The sequence below is a fragment of the Accipiter gentilis genome, chromosome 10 (assembly GCF_929443795.1).
Source record: "Accipiter gentilis chromosome 10, bAccGen1.1, whole genome shotgun sequence".
Lineage (NCBI taxonomy): Eukaryota > Metazoa > Chordata > Aves > Accipitriformes > Accipitridae > Astur > Astur gentilis.
The window spans coordinates 26,760,234-26,776,107 of record NC_064889.1 but is presented as its reverse complement, the minus strand read 5'-3'; the positions used below and the strand labels follow the sequence as shown (position 1 = coordinate 26,776,107).

Below are 15,874 nucleotides of genomic sequence, written 5' to 3'. Positions count from 1 at the left end.
TAAAAATTATGTTAGAGGAATAACATATATGTGTGTCTATCTATTTACATATAAATCTAAGGTTACCTCTCTTTTTGCCAACTTTAGTTAGAGGGATTTTTGAACAAAAGTTTATGCCTTCTGTCACTTTATGTCCACCTTGATATTTCTGTGTATTGGTCTGTAGTAGGAAACTATATCTTACTTGTTCCCAAATGTCAAAGGACAAAAATGTCACTAATTAGAATGAAAAATGAAGGGGAAACAAACCCCAGGAAAATGTATTTTCCCCTAGTTTTGGGTCATGATGACAGGAGCTCTCCAAGTAGTGACATGAACATCTGAATTAAGGTTAGAAAGTTATCTTTAGAAATTTCTTTATATCTAGTCTGAACTTCATATGTTACAGTTTTTGTCTATTTTTTACCATCCTTTTGCTGTACCCTTCTGGCCCCATATGCCCCCATTGTTATTGCTACTGAAGACAGCAGTTAGATCCCCTTTTAGCCTTCTCTTCTTAAGTCTGAACAAACCAAGTTCTCTCAGCCTCTTTTTGTACATCATGTATTCCAGGTCCCAATAGACTTGATGGCCTCTGCTGGACTGTCTCTAGTATGCTAACGTCTTAAAAATGGATATAATATTCCAGATGGGCTTTCACAAGTGCTGAACAGAGATGAATAATCACTTCCTCTAACATGCTATGTTCTTGTTGTAACATGCAATCTTGACATTTCTTCTCTTGCTAAAACCAGTGGTTCACATCCTCAGTTCTTTGCACTGATTTACACCAGCAAAGTTTATGCCGTACTAGTTCATTGGCTAAAAGGAAATTGTGCAGAAATAGCTGAATTAAAAGGTATTTTTAAATTACTGATTGTGTCCACCCAGTCCTAATCTTCAAATTACTTTGGAATGCATTCCTGTCTCTTAGGTCTGTTTAATTTCCTATTATTTAGGAGACTTGGTCTGAGTTGAGCATACTAACATCAGTGAACTTAATATTCTTACAACAAAAGCAAAACACTTGATCTCTTTGATGTAACAGAAATGCTATTATTTCTTTCTGCTGGTCATGTTCTACTAGCTGTGTATTTTCTCTTCAGGCCCTCAAAAAGTAAACTAAAGATTGAGTCTTCTTTCAGAATTAGACATATCCAGGAAGAAATTTCTTCAGATCCCCTCAGGTCTGGACTTCATCCATCTTGACTGTTCTCTCAGTTTTGAGACAGTTTCAGTCTTTCTTAATGCTTTCTTTTGGTTTTTGCCTCCTCTCACCTCTCAGGCCTTTTTGCTTTCTTTTCTGGCTCTGCTCTCCACTGCAATGTTTTTTTGGTTTGGTTTTGGTTGTTATTTTTGATAGAGAGTTCTTCATTGTCCTTCTAATTATTTACTTTTTTTGATGGCTAATAAGTGTGTTTCTCTGTTTCACAGCTCAGTTCCGACTATGCCTACTTTCTCTCTCACACAGTTCTCTCCAACTCAGCAGCAGCAAAACAAAGTCCATTATTTCTTCTCTAAAGTTTTAATTTCCAGATCTTTTCTCAGTGTGACAGAAAACCATACCTCCCTTTCCAATTGATGCATTGAATGTATCAATTCCTCAATATTACACTTTGAGCAATCCTTCTTTTACTTCCCATACACAGTAGCATGAGTAAGGTACATTTCTCCTCTACAACATTTGCTGTCTGTCTAGCTAACAAAATCACTTACTCCTCTAATCCTTTTATGCCCTGCTGATTGTGTGGGAAAATAAGGTATTCTGGACACAAACCATAGTCCCACCTATCAAAATTCTGTGTTCATAATTATGTCCTCATGAGTTGTTTTGATCATGCTATTTCTGTCTCTTCATTATCGCCGCATTTCAGGTTTATGCTTTTTTGCATTTGTTTAAGAAAAAAATTCATAACTCAGTCTTGTCATGCTATGCTTCATTTTTTTTCATTAAATGAATGTTTTCTACTCCTGACCATCAGCACATATGTTGCTACTTCTCTTCATCCTTGTTATCATAAGATCTTCCTCTATAGAGAATTAGGAGCTTTCTAGTGGTGCTCACCACATGGTAGCACTCTCCTAAGTAACCTGCTTACTGAGAAAATGAGGGTAAAAATATAAGTAAAATATATGAGAAGCAAAAGGCTCCATCTTTTATGTAGATGGAGCTGTGCAGAATTTACTGCACAGATAAATGGAAGTGTTTTGAGAGGCTGACACTGAAATCTTTGCTGTTTGTAGATAGACAGAAAGGAAGCTACACCCATCCACTCACAGTAAGAAACTTCATTTACATTTTTTTTCTGTCTCATCTTTTCTAATCCAAGAATTGGATTATACCTGAAGAAAGGGTCACAAAAGACAATCACATTTGTGCATGATATTAGGAACAGATGGAATAATTCTTACTGCAATGGAGAACAACACTGGTCCTCGGATGATCCACCAGATTCCCATGTGTTCATTTGTTGCCCAGCACCTGAAGAATAATTTAAAGTATAATTACATTATTTTCATAGATAAAAATTAGAAAGCTTACATAACCTATATATATATTTCAAAAGGAAGTTGGCAAAGTTCAACTTTTTCAGGTAGGACTCAGGAGAAATTGAATGAAACTAGGAAGAGTCTCATCAACAACTGTAATTGTATTTATTTTGAAGATCTTTCCACCAAAATGTTGAGAGAGGTTTCCCTAGACTACAAACTTCAGAACTATCTGGCAAACTCAGTCTTTCGATCCACACAACTGTATATGGCACCAAACCCTCATAATGGAATTCATCTTACTCAAATTTATCTGTCTGAAACTGGAAGCTGCATATGGGTAAACTATGAATTGTGACCATGGTTCTTGACCTGCTAAAAAGTATGGATACTGTTTCCTTGAAGCTGTCTCTTTTTCTTCTGCTCTAACCTTCTAATTTGTCCTACCCACATGTTCCTTCTTGCTAATTAGCCTGAAACTCTGTAGGTCTTGGCTTGTCATTTACTGTCTCTATAACATCTAACTCTATGAAACTGTAATTATGATTTGGTTCCTGATGTTGTTGCTTAATAACCATATTGGTGTTCCAAACAAAACTCTCTAGGAACCATGAATAATAAAGACGAAGAAAAGAAATCATACATAAACCCCAAAGTTTATGTGATGCCATTAACAGCATCATTGAGGACCAGAAGACTGGAAAACTGATGCTTACTAGTGCAAGTTACTCTGATTCATTCACTGAATACTGAACACAATCATTTAATCTCAGCTTTTAGTGAATATCAGTTTTCCTCATTATTCTACATAACAACTTTTTTTTTTCAAAATGGCAGTGAATACTAATTAAACTCAAAGCATAGATGGTCTCCAAGGAAAGCACTGGTCTCCTTTTCTTACTAACAAGATGCTCTCCATGAAGATGTTTGTGCTGAAAATTTGCTTATGTAAGTGGATGAACATTGGATGCAATAGCTTTCATTTCAGGAACAGTGAATGTTCATTCTACTTCTTGATTTATGCATAAGTAAATCTAAGAATTCCTAGAAGTAGCTTAATGTAAAAGTACTAAAATTAACCTAGAAAATGTAACAAATATTAATAGGTGCTGTATAATCTTAATATAATCTAGTCGGGAATACTTATGTCAATTACTGTCAAGGGCTTCCAGAAAAATTAAGCAAACAGAAAGCCAGTATTCTAAGGCACATTTTATTTAGTAACCTACCCTGTGTTCTCCAGTTTTGATCTGCTTATTCCCCAAGGGCCAACAAACAGGATAGGAACAACTGGAAAGAAAAGGAGTCAATTACAGCCAAGCTTGCAGAATGGTTCATACAAAACACAGATATGTTACAGTAGTGTGTGGTGCCAAGACACATGCTTTTCGGTCTTCTATTTAAAGTTGTGCAAAAATCAACCTGATCCTGGCTTTCCCCATTTGTAAGTCTAATACAAAATGAAATATCATTGTATAGTTGAATCTTGCATTTTCAGACTGATATATACATATATATACACACATACACTGCTGATCTGTCCAAATCTTCCAAATTCCTGATCCTGAGAATTCAAAATAATTGGCACTTGAGGCCTCACAGACTGCCTAAGGCACCAGTTGTTAACATTTTTATTTGTTGAACCTTAAAGAGTTTTCAGTGGAGGCATGGAACGCTGTCTAGTTAATTAAAACAACTGACAAAGGCTTGTTTACCTGGCTTACCTTTCTTGGATGCCTTAAATATAATCCATGGTCCCCATTGCCCTATTGTTGGTCCCCCTCTGGGAGATCATAGACTGCAGACTGAAAAAAAAAACCCTGAAGTAAAGGATTACTACACTATTCCAGTGGTCTGCAAATGTGCAGACACAAGCTTCAATCGCAAGCACAAGGCATGTAAGCTACAAAAGGCAGGTGTTTGACTGGATTCTCAGCCCAATAACATACAGGAGATTTTCTGGTGGATGAGGAAAAGAGATGTGGGTTACTGGGGCCAGAGCAGGATCTATTCAGGATTCTGGGACACTAGCTACGGTCATGGGGACAGTTGGAGTGTGGCAATACAGGGAAAGGCCCTGAATCAATGTACTCTCAGAGATAATAGACCTCTGAGTGGGTAAAATGAGGAAAGAAAGGGTCTCACTTGGGTGGGAGATGGCATTGGTGCAACAAGTAAGTCTCAGAGAACAATCAAGGCATGGATCACTAGGGAAGGGAGCTACACATCCAGGGGAATATGAGGTTGTCCCATGGGGAAAGATGACACCAAGGAGGATGAGGTAATGTTATCAAGTGCAGTTCCTGGACAGTAGCTGAGGAACTGTGTCTCAGTAGGTGTAAGCATGGTTCTCCCCTGCTGGGTCAGCAGCAGCAGTACTACAAATATCTGTAAGATAGGTGCCAGATGTCCCATCTTAGTAGTAATTCTAATAAATATAAATAAGAAATTAAGCTAAATAGTGGGAAAAGACCTTTAGGAAAACAGTGAATATGACACATATGAATATGAGAGCAATGAAGGGGACAAAAGCAACAAAGGGATCAAAGCAACAAATGGATTTAGAAAGGTGGGAGGAGTGAGGCAGCAAGGAGACAACACTAACCAGAGCAAAAGACAGTGGTCTTGGTGTTTCAGAAGCCTGTATGTTAATACAACCATATTAACACAGCACAAGGGATCTTTAAAGAGGATTGTGAGAGGGAACAGAGAAATCAAGGCATGGATGGTGCAAAGGACCCTCTAATGTGTAAGGTGCAGCAGAGGAGAAAGCCCAGAGGCTTAGCAATGGACAATGAAATGTGGTGTTACGCTTTTACAGAAACTTTTAATAGATGAGGAAGGATGGGAATGAGTGTGAAAGTGAAGGAAAGTAGTTAATGTCTAATGAGGAAGAAGCGCAAGAGGAAAAGGAGGGATGTCAAAAATGGGATAGCATGTTCAAAACTTCAAGCCTGAAAAATAATCTTTACAGCAGCATAGTGGATGGATACAGGTAAAGCCAGGAAAAAAGGATGCTGTAGAAAATAAGGCAAGTTCCAATGTGACTATATCTAGAGATGCATGAAAGGGTTAAGGTAATATCCTACTTCTCTTAAACATTGAAATAATTCACTCTTCAAATGTACTTGTCTTCTTCCTTTGGTTCTAGAGAGAGTCTCAATATTAGTTACCTAAATTTAACCTTGTTGGATAAAATGAATCCCCTCCTCCATCAACTAGACTAAACTAAAGATTTAAGCACTACCTGATTGTAAGAAACCACAGGAAGTCTGATATGAAAACACCACTCAGAGCACTCAATAAACACAGCATATTGGGAGAGCAGAGGAATGACAAAGGTTGGGAGATGGCATGAGGATGAAAAAATTAAGAATTCTGTTTTAATCACATGGAGCTTGACTTCATAGTTAAATAATCAGGGAAGTGTTAATTTTGTTAATATTAACTACTTGATTTCCCTGTAAACATAAAGAAGTTGGTCTGGAATACTTGGGACTCATCATTGACTGTGCAGAGAAGGCTATAGGGATATATTTTAGCTTCTTTTTTATCAAGATCCTCTACCCTGAGAAACTAGACTTGGTTTGGGACAAGAACAATTTTCTGAAACCATTCTAACCAGCAAATTTCTATCAAGGTATGAAAATGCAATTATTTGAATAGTCCAGTTTCTGTTTTGTATTTGTCCTGACAAAATATTACCCTCCACAGAGATGTTGCACTATGTACCTAGATTAGTCACCATATCTGAGCTGTAATATGCTGGCATATATGTACATGTCCTTCTCAGCTTAAACGTGTGAGTGGATTTGCTGAAAAAAGATTTCATATGTGGAATTTCACATCTGCCTTGGAACCTGAAAGAACTGCATTTGAGTATCTAGTATTGACTTTGAGGTACTGTGTTACAGATTATTGATGACCAGTTTGTTTAGGCTTTCCTTATCTCTTCATCATAGGTACTGATTTCCAACAAATTACTATGTTAACTTGATGAAGTTAAACTTCAACTTCACTTGAAGGTCAATGCTTCTGTTTCAGATGTGAAAAAAACCAACTGTTTTTTCCAAGTATGCAATAAAACATGCCTTTCCCTATTGTACATGCTTCCTCAGTTAAAAGCAATGATTTTCCCTGAAGCTCCTTTCTGATCTGATACCAAAATGTCAGGTTATGCTATACAATGAAATAATTTTGGTTTAAAAAATAGATCAACCTTTTTGTTTTAAATGTGAGAATTGAAACCTTCCAAAGGATACAGCAATTGCTTTGTACGCATGGACTGACTTTTCTGAAAACATGTGTTTCCATTGCAAACACCTCTGTCTAATCCTCGTTCTGTACTCTCAGCTCTATCTGTATTATTAAATTGTTGTCATGTTGATCAGTAGCAAAGGCTCTGCATTTATCATCAGGGCTTCAGAACTCCTCAGTTTCTCATGAGCCTAGACTAAAACAACCTGAATTTCTTAACTTCTGGAGATATGTTAGTTTTTATCTGGTCTTTAAAGAACTAAGAGGTGTGAGTGCTAAACAGTCTGTTAGAGTTTTTCTATTGTTACAGGAAGCTAAATAAAATCTTGGTTTGGATTTAAAACTGTAAAACAAGAAGAAAAGAGCATAGGTGTTCTTACTGTTAACAAAAGGAAAAAATGTCAACTATGAGTTTTACATTCACTCGTAACTGACTTAATACTCCAAAATTAAATGTGTCACTGAAAAAATTACTGGGTCTGAGTACTTTTTTATTGATCTCTGATAACAAGATTACACAATGCACAAAGTGAAGCAATCTGTTATACTGACATCTTCAGAACAATACATACAATACTGTCTCATGCATATTCAAAATCTGCTTCAAATGCTATAAGAGGCAAAAGTCAGATATCTTTTAATCTTGTCAGTAGTAGTAAACACAAGCCATTTCTATAAAAGAGAGCTAAGGTTCCTGGGTTCTTTAAAGGACCTTTGTTCTTTCAGACCAGATAGTTTTGCCCTAAATTAAGTTATCTTGTGTACTTCAACAGGGTTTTATATCACACTTTTGAAACTTTTTTGCACAGGTTTCCCCCATGTGGTATTTTAGACGTTGAAGTCCTGTTTCAGATCTTGCTTTAAGCATTGGCATTTTTCTACAGCAATGTTTTTTTGTTAATAAATTAACACAGTCATATTAGAAAAGCATGAAAAATGACCTCATCTGAAATTCATTTAGTTCTCCAAATTTCTCCAGTAGGCTTTTTTTTTAGATGCTATCCAATTCCCATTTAAAATTCAAGAGGTAAGGTAGATGTCAAAGAGAAGTAAAGTGAACTGTCTTCATTCCCCGTGATTGTTACAGAGCCTGGTACAACTTTTAGACAACTAAAACTGAATGACGTGAATTACTGTCAAACTGACAGGGAATTTGCCACAGCCTTGATAACAATAACCAAAAATTTCCTTTAAACATGTAGATATTGAAATTATAAACATTACAGTTGGAATGCTACAATCTCAGCTGCCATTTGCTTCAGCTATTTATGTTTGAGTTTAAACACCTCTTTAAAATCATACCTCATCCTTGTTAGATAATTTTAGCACAGTGCAGCACAGCAAATGTGGAATAATATATTTACAACTACATAATCATCCACCTCAATAAAATCCTTCTAAAAATCACTTTTCCTTTTTTTTTTTTTTTTTTTAAGTGGGCTATACACTACAGTCCCACAGTCCTAGATACACAATTTTATATTTGACAATATAGTTCAGTAGACACAGATGAGGTGATAGTGAACCAGCTTGTAAAACCATACGTTGATGAATGTTTTACAGTCAGAAGTTCTTATGACCATCCACCCTATCCTCCTCCTTAACTCAGGCCACTGGGTTTGAATCAATGAGTCTTGCAACAAACCTACATACTGTCTAAGAGTACATTTCTTATCTTCATTTAAAACCTCCAAAGGCCTCCAAGTTGTACAGGTAGCTTTTGGATGATTATTGGGAATTGGGAAACCTTGATTTTCTCCTTTGTCCAGGCAAGATGCAGAACTATGCTGAGTAAGCAATAAACATAATTGTCAGATTATATGACATAATCTACACAAAATTGTTCAAGTGCGTGTAACTAAATTTGCATTGTCTTTATTCCATGAAAAATGCCTGAAATACAGGACCTGAATCATGCAATGTTTCAGATTGTTCTCTAACTTAAAGCACACTTTAGAACTTTAAGGTGAGCTAGGAAAGTGAACATAAAAAAGAAAATTGCTAATGTTTAGACATCTTTGCTATGTAGGTCCTCTATTACAAAGGAAGAAAATGAAGTGGCTGATAGTACCATAGTATTCAGTGGTGACAGAGAATACAGCCAAATACAGTCAAATTTCTTCTTCTGTCCACTAGGCTACTGTTTTCTTATTAAACAATTCACCCATTTCCTGTATCTGCAGGTCAAGCTGAACTGCAATGAATGTATCACTGCTGGTATACCTTTATTGACAATTGCTGACTTCAAAACAAAGAAACAAAAAAGAGTTCAGATTTTTTCTTTCGTCATTACAAGCTATCCACCATTGACTCAAAAAAGTACCACAGAATCAAGAACTTGTGAATTATTATGTACTTACCCCATCCTATCACAATATATGTCTGTAGCAGTCGTCTTTCAGAAAGTACAGCAGTTATCAGTAATGTATGCAGATAAATTCCTTCTACTAATAGCCAAAAATAATTTGCCCCAACAAAGTAATGCATGAAAAACTGTGCAGTCCTGCAAATGATTACAATCTGTAGAAATGAGAGACCAGGGATCATTGTTAATATATAAAAGCTCTGACAAATTCTGGTTTTCTCTTGTTACTTTAGCAACCATTTTGAAACTAGCACATGGTCGTGATATAACTGTGGTTCAGTCACATACCTCACAAGACTCTCCTTGCTGCTTGGAATAGACTGGTGGGGAGTGCAACTATTTAAAGGCTTCTACATTGTCAGAGAGTTTGAGTGGAGGTGACAAGTAGGAAAAGACAGTGACAGTGTAGGCTAGGGTATGTGTTCTTTGTCATGATCTGCACATCAGGATTTTTACTGATGAGCTATTAAAACAACAGTCACCATTAACATCTTGCAGGTAATTTTGCTTGTTGACATGGGCAAACTATATTCATAAACCATCATGCAAGTATAATTTATCCACAACAGTCACAAATGAGAGATATTTTCATTCCATTATCTAAACAATTATAAGAAAATTACATTTTCCTAGTACAGAAAAGCCTTTAAATTATTTTTTCTTAGTGCTTTTTCACAGCAAATACATTGTTTGATAACATTATCTTAAAAGCAAGATTTGTGTGCATTGCAATGTGCTATGCATAACAAGAGTGAATAAACGTAGTGTTATGTAAGTGCCAAACAAATGTGTCGATTTCTTCCTGAAAACTACAAGTGTAAGTTGTTTTGCTTAATTGGATGTTTCTAAATATAACTATTGATTATTTTATTGTTTCTGTACAAGGCTTCATATAAAATCAATCTATTAAAATTTATCAATTCAGAATTTTTTTCTTGATTACCCCAAGCTTTATCAGCAAAATTTCAGCATTCAAAGCTCAACTAACAAACACCTCAAAACTTGCTGCTGTATAGCAAACTATCAAAACCTGTAACTGTAACAGCCCCTAGCAGCACACATTTACTATTAGCAGTGAACTAACAAGTTACCTCAGGACTGAGGTATAATATCCATCCAGTTTCATCATTTGGTCTTTTGGAGTAAATGTTGTAGTATACAGTGTCTTTTATAAGAACTGCTGTGGCACGCAAGATAAAAGATGCAAATAAATTCATATGGATGTAGTTTCTTGTGCAGTGAAGTTTTCTGTGGGAGAAAAAATAATGTATGAATCCCCTGGAATATATATAATTTGCAGAAATTAAAAAAAAAATAGTTGTATTCATATTGTTGCTGCCAATGGATTTTGCTTAGGAATTGCTTTTATAATGCTTATTAGGAAAATACAAGTTATTTACATCAGAAGCTAAGCAATAAATTCAATTACCTGAAAAGAATAATGTGTATACTGGGGTCTGTACTTTTAAAATGCAACAGAAATTTGTACTAACCTGAGTAAAGAAAGTATAAGGAGAGCTAATACCAGTGAGATGAGAGAAAAATAATATCCTATAGTGTACAACAGCTGTAATGTGGTAAGTAATTTATGTTCTTCTTCCTAGGAACAAAGAAGAAAAATGTGTTATACATGCAAGTGTTGAATATTAACCTAAAAATGTGAAATGATCTGTTTCTTTCTATGCAAGATGTTCTTTGTACATATATTAAGCTGACAGTCTAAAGACACTTAATCATTTGTATCAGAAAACAGCTAGCATTCTTTAATCAAGGACATCCTGGAGTAATTCGACCTTGAAGAACCTCAAAGAAGATTAAAAGACAGATAAGAAGGAAATATCCCACCCTAGAAGGTGCTGAAAGTTGAGTAATTGATAATGGGCATGAAGTCAGTGGACATCTGTGGTAATGGGGAAAGGTAGAGTCAGCAGCGGGAGATCACGACCACCGACTCAATTCAAGACCTAGAAGACTTATTCCTTCCCACTCCTTGAGCATGCACTCTAGAATAACAGAGCACTGTACTTTTAATGTGAAGCAGAGAAAACCTTAGCCCAATAGATACGGTGGCAGATAAGTGACTACCAATAAAGATTTGGGGGAAGGACTTTGGAAACTAAGTGGATGAATCTAAAACTGTATAAATTGCTTGCTTAACTCCAGGGTGTGCTAGCTTTGTGGAATTACCACCCAGCACCCATCTTTGCACAGATATGAAATAAAAATTGTCTCTCCTGAGTGTGTGATTATTGGCTTGTTGCACACCAGGTGATGAATCTGCTTTTCAGACAACACAGGCAAGCAGGCAGAACACAAACACAGCTCAGAAACTTTTGAGTCCAACTTCTTTGTGTTGCAAGGTAGCCAGGGGAGGTTTCTTATGCCTGCTCCCTGCACTGCCTCATGAAACTATTGCATGATAGAGACAGTTGCAGACAGCCTTAGTTTCTTTTTAAATTCGAAGGTACTCATGGTCTCATTTCCAGATTGCTCCTGCACAAACACCATTCATAGTCTGATTTACAGCTAATCATTGCCATGATTACATGCACCAAATGGATCCTGGTGGTTTAATAATTGCAGAGATCGACTCACTCAACCTGTACACACAAGTGTAATTACTATGTGCATGGCCTGGGGACACAGTTACACATCAGTTTTGTCTGTGCAGTTTTGAGAGTCAGCTCTATCTCGAGTAATTGAAATAGAATGACTTCTACCATGAGTTCAAAGAAAAATATCAAAGTTATTAAATTAGAATTGTCTAGAATGTCTTTGAATGATGGATAAGGCCTCAGAGGAGGAAGGGAGGCACTCACACTTTCTTCCCACTTTGCTTCATTTAACATTTCTTCTTGCTAAGTTTTTCCATTTAGCTGCTTATGTCTACCTCTCATCTTTTCATATTGCTTTTCTAGCTCAAGAAATGCTTCTTTGCAGAAGGGACATAGAAATACAGCATATGTGACTTTCATAATCCATATTTGGCCTGCAAAGATTTTCTTGGAACCTGTGTCTTTTCCTCAGTGATTTCGCTGGTTTTGTTGTGAACTGTCTTACTGCTCAGCACCAGTGATTTTAGCACTGTCTCCCTTCCAGTAGTTGTCTCTAATCAATTTATGCTAATGAGTACTCTCTAGATAGCGTGGGTGAGCTGTGCCTGCTGGTAAAAACTGTCTTGGAGAGGGTGAAAGTGCCCAGGCAGAGCAGTGTGGGTGCAGGGGATTCCCATAGCACAGCCATTAGTCACTCTGCACCATGAAAACATTCAAACAGGCACGAACCTAATAAAAAGCATGAGTTATCATCCTGGCTGTACCAGTTTTGCAACAGCAAAGCAAATGAAGTCAAGCTGACTCCTCCGATGTGTGCGGATACTAGCTCTGGGTTATTTCTAAGATCTTGGGGCTTTCCACTAAATGTAACAAACAGGTACAAAACCACATGTAGTGTTGGTAGGAAAGCTGGTTAAGCTTTCAGAGAAATCATCTGCTGTCACACAAGATGAATTAATGCATCTCCCACCCACAAGTTTGCCATCCAGAATGGACACCAAACCATGGAAAGCTCTCAGTACTTATGGATATTTATCACACTTGTGTAAATAAACTGTAAGTTTGGAAATTCAGGTACTCACTGTATAAAGAGTTTAGTAAAAACTTTGTAGTACATGGGGTTCCTGAACTAATAGTGTTGTCCCACAAATGGGCTTCGTTTACCTGGTGTGCAATCCAATAACACACAGAGTCAAGGTATTTTCAGATTAATTTCATTGATGTGCATGAATAGGTGCCTGTCTCAAGACAGCACACCCTTGTCTCAATAATCCTCGCATTTATACACTTAACTAATACATATTCATTGTTATTTTCCTTAATGATTGGTTCTTTCTTCTTCACCCCTCATGTAAATTAGACTCTGTCTTCTTCCTTCATTGTCTTCTTTTGAGCAGGTGATATCATTTGAGTAGGTGGTCAATGAGTTGGTGATTGCAATCTCCCCCTATAGGAATTACCTTTTACTTACTTCTTCCCTAATCTTGGCAGTTCCAAGTGGTTCTTCAAGGTATATTGGCCAGACCATAATCCATTACCTTTTCTGACATAAACATAAAGCCCCATTGTCTAGTAGTTAGTTCCTAAACCTTAAATCATGTCTAGTTACTGTTTCCCTATTTTAAATATTAACTGATGGGGGCTGTACACAGGACTTTAGCAGCTCCCTGGTTATTTCAACCATATTATACATATTAATTGATAATAACAGTGTTTAATAAAGTAATCCATAAAGTAATGTTACTCAATTAAGTAATGAACAGTGCTCACCCAATGAAGTACTAGAAAGTAAAAAAGTAATAGTAAAAAGTAATAGTGCTTACCTAAGAGACTTAATTTTGACATCAGCTAAGCTGAACTCCATGGCAAAAGAAGTAACAAGAAGCTGCATGCTTTACTGTTATCTGAAACTCTGCTGCATTCATTGCAATTCATTGCTCAGTTGTGCAAACAGGGAAGAGGATCAGATCCCTGTTTCACTGCTTGAACTGTCCCTTACATTAAACGTAATTCAGGTGGTGGAAACGAGCTTGCTCGGTTGCAAACTGCCTTCTCACAGAGAACACGAGCCAGGCTTCTTTGCAGACACAGAGCGAGAGAGAGCGATTCCCAGCTTCACAAACCAAAGCTGATCAATAATTGTTTTCATTTTTATCTTCAGTACAAAGAGCTGAGCACTGTCGAGTTGAAAGCATCTAGTTTGCTCCTTATTCAGCTCAGGAGAGCCGTTCCCTCCTGCTGACAAAAACCAACGCTTGGGCTGCATGCTGTATCAGGCCAGGAAGGATTGTACTTGCATTATGATGAATCCTTCAGTCTGTGACTAGCTAAGTATGAAAGGACCAGTTAACAGCTCATTAAATGCTAAAAGGCTCAGGAAGCGGCAGGGAATTAAGTTGTCCGGTCTAAGCAGACTACAGCGATTTGGGGCAGATGATGGGATGTTTTGGATTTAAATTATTTGCTTGTCAAGTTACAGTCTTTTTCAATTTTCTTAGGAGAAATTCAGCACTTGTGAACACTGGACTCTGAACAGAAAATAATTTGTGGCATCTAAAGCAGGAATCCTCCACCTTAATCTTTCCTCCTCTGCTTCTTCTAAATAAAATAACAGGTTTCCATTTGGTAATCTAAATGAAATCTGAACGTCTTTTGCAGGTATTCAGTGGAAATGTTTTATCAGTTACTCAAGAAGGGATTACGAAGATTAAGGTATTAAACCATAATATAAAACATACTTACATTTTTTTTAAAATTATTTTTCTCAAAACATTCTGAACTATCACGCCAAATGTCTGTGGAGTTTTCCTTTGTTTGCCAAGTCCCTTCATCCAAGCAGACTCTGTATACATTTCCTACACTTCCTGAAAGTAAACAGAGGTTTAGTCTGAAAGGTCAGAATAAAGACTTCATTTATCATACACATTTTAAATATTTCTCCCTTACACCACAGCAATAGACACCACACCACCCCCACTCAAAAAAAGGAATTAAAAAACCCTTTTCTTTTGTCTTTGACAATGTGTTTTTCATATTTACATAGAACAAAGTAGGAATGTAATCTAGCAGAAATAAATTCCCAGAATGTACCTGGTATTTACAAAAAATACACAGTTACTACATCCAGAAGAAAAGCCTACCTCTCACTTTATTCCTTTTTTCCTCAATAAGCTCATAAGTTCCATCAAGTATAGGTAGCATATTGCTCAGGCTGTGCATTCAAAATTGTAGGAGGAAGAGTATGGTTTGACTAGGGAATGATCTTTCTCTAAAACACCTGTGGCTGGTGTTCTATTTACGTGTTTTGAGACCCAATCAGCAGGTGGTGAACCAGTGAAGCTTTCTTGGCTTTCACTGAATTGTCCTAGGACCCTGGTTGATGTTTGTTTGATGTTGTCCTCAACAGCTGCTTTCCATTTATTTCTAATCAGATCTGAGCTTTTGCATTCATTTTTTAATTAGAAAGTGTTTAAGGGTTGCAGCAACAACCAGAATATCCCATTTCTCTCTGGATAACTGGAACTGAGAGAGCTACTTTGGGAGCATAGTTTGCTGTGATGAAGCAGGAGCTCTGTGTGGAGACTAGACTCTGAAAAAAATATGAAGACATCTATGAAATGTGATCAGAACTCTCATTTCTAGACTACCCTAATTTTTCAGTGCTCAGGCTTGGCAATGATGACAAACTACTATAAATTTACCTTAAGCTTCCAAGCATTTCTGGTCCAAGTCCATCAGTGTCCCAGAACAGACACAGCTAGGCCTTGGAAATGGGACCTGCAATGGAAACGGGGGCCACAAGCAACCCTAACCCCAGTCCCACAAAATCTCTAGGACAAACAGGCAGCTGAGCTGTCTCTAATGCCTCTTGTCCTAAAGTGCTGTGGCATGGATGAGAATGCCAAATGATGCTGTAACAGAACAGCCCCACTGTGTTCCCCACTGTGAACACAATTAAAAGCTTCATAACCTCGTGCAAAGTCTTACATCTTGCTTTTGTAGAAATTTAGACAGAAAAAGAGAAAAAAAAGAGTCTCCATTACATAGAGGGAAGGAAGATGCTTTTATGTTTATTATGAAGAGCTGAATTTGTTCTAAATGGCTGGCAGAAGGAGTTGTTTGGGAGACTAGATAGAAGCTGGATCTCTTTCTGTTTAGCAGCACAAAAAAGGACAAATTATGACATTACAGAACAAACAATGTGTTGTGTGGGCTGGAGAAAGCTAGG

At 37.0% G+C, this 15,874-nt stretch overlaps 1 protein-coding gene across 1 annotated transcript in view; it reads right to left on the bottom strand.

The window, feature by feature from the left end:
• GLP2R (glucagon like peptide 2 receptor) overlaps positions 1-15,874 on the bottom strand; it is a 45,699-nt gene that overhangs the window by 14,830 nt on the left and 14,995 nt on the right. Inside the window, exons 5-10 of the mRNA XM_049812594.1 lie at positions 14,389-14,510; positions 10,585-10,691; positions 10,183-10,339; positions 9,087-9,246; positions 3,699-3,759; positions 2,392-2,461 (exon numbers count right to left, since the gene is read on the bottom strand). Coding sequence (XP_049668551.1) covers positions 2,392-2,461; positions 3,699-3,759; positions 9,087-9,246; positions 10,183-10,339; positions 10,585-10,691; positions 14,389-14,510 — 677 coding nt within the window. The remainder of the gene's footprint in view (positions 1-2,391; positions 2,462-3,698; positions 3,760-9,086; positions 9,247-10,182; positions 10,340-10,584; positions 10,692-14,388; positions 14,511-15,874) is intronic.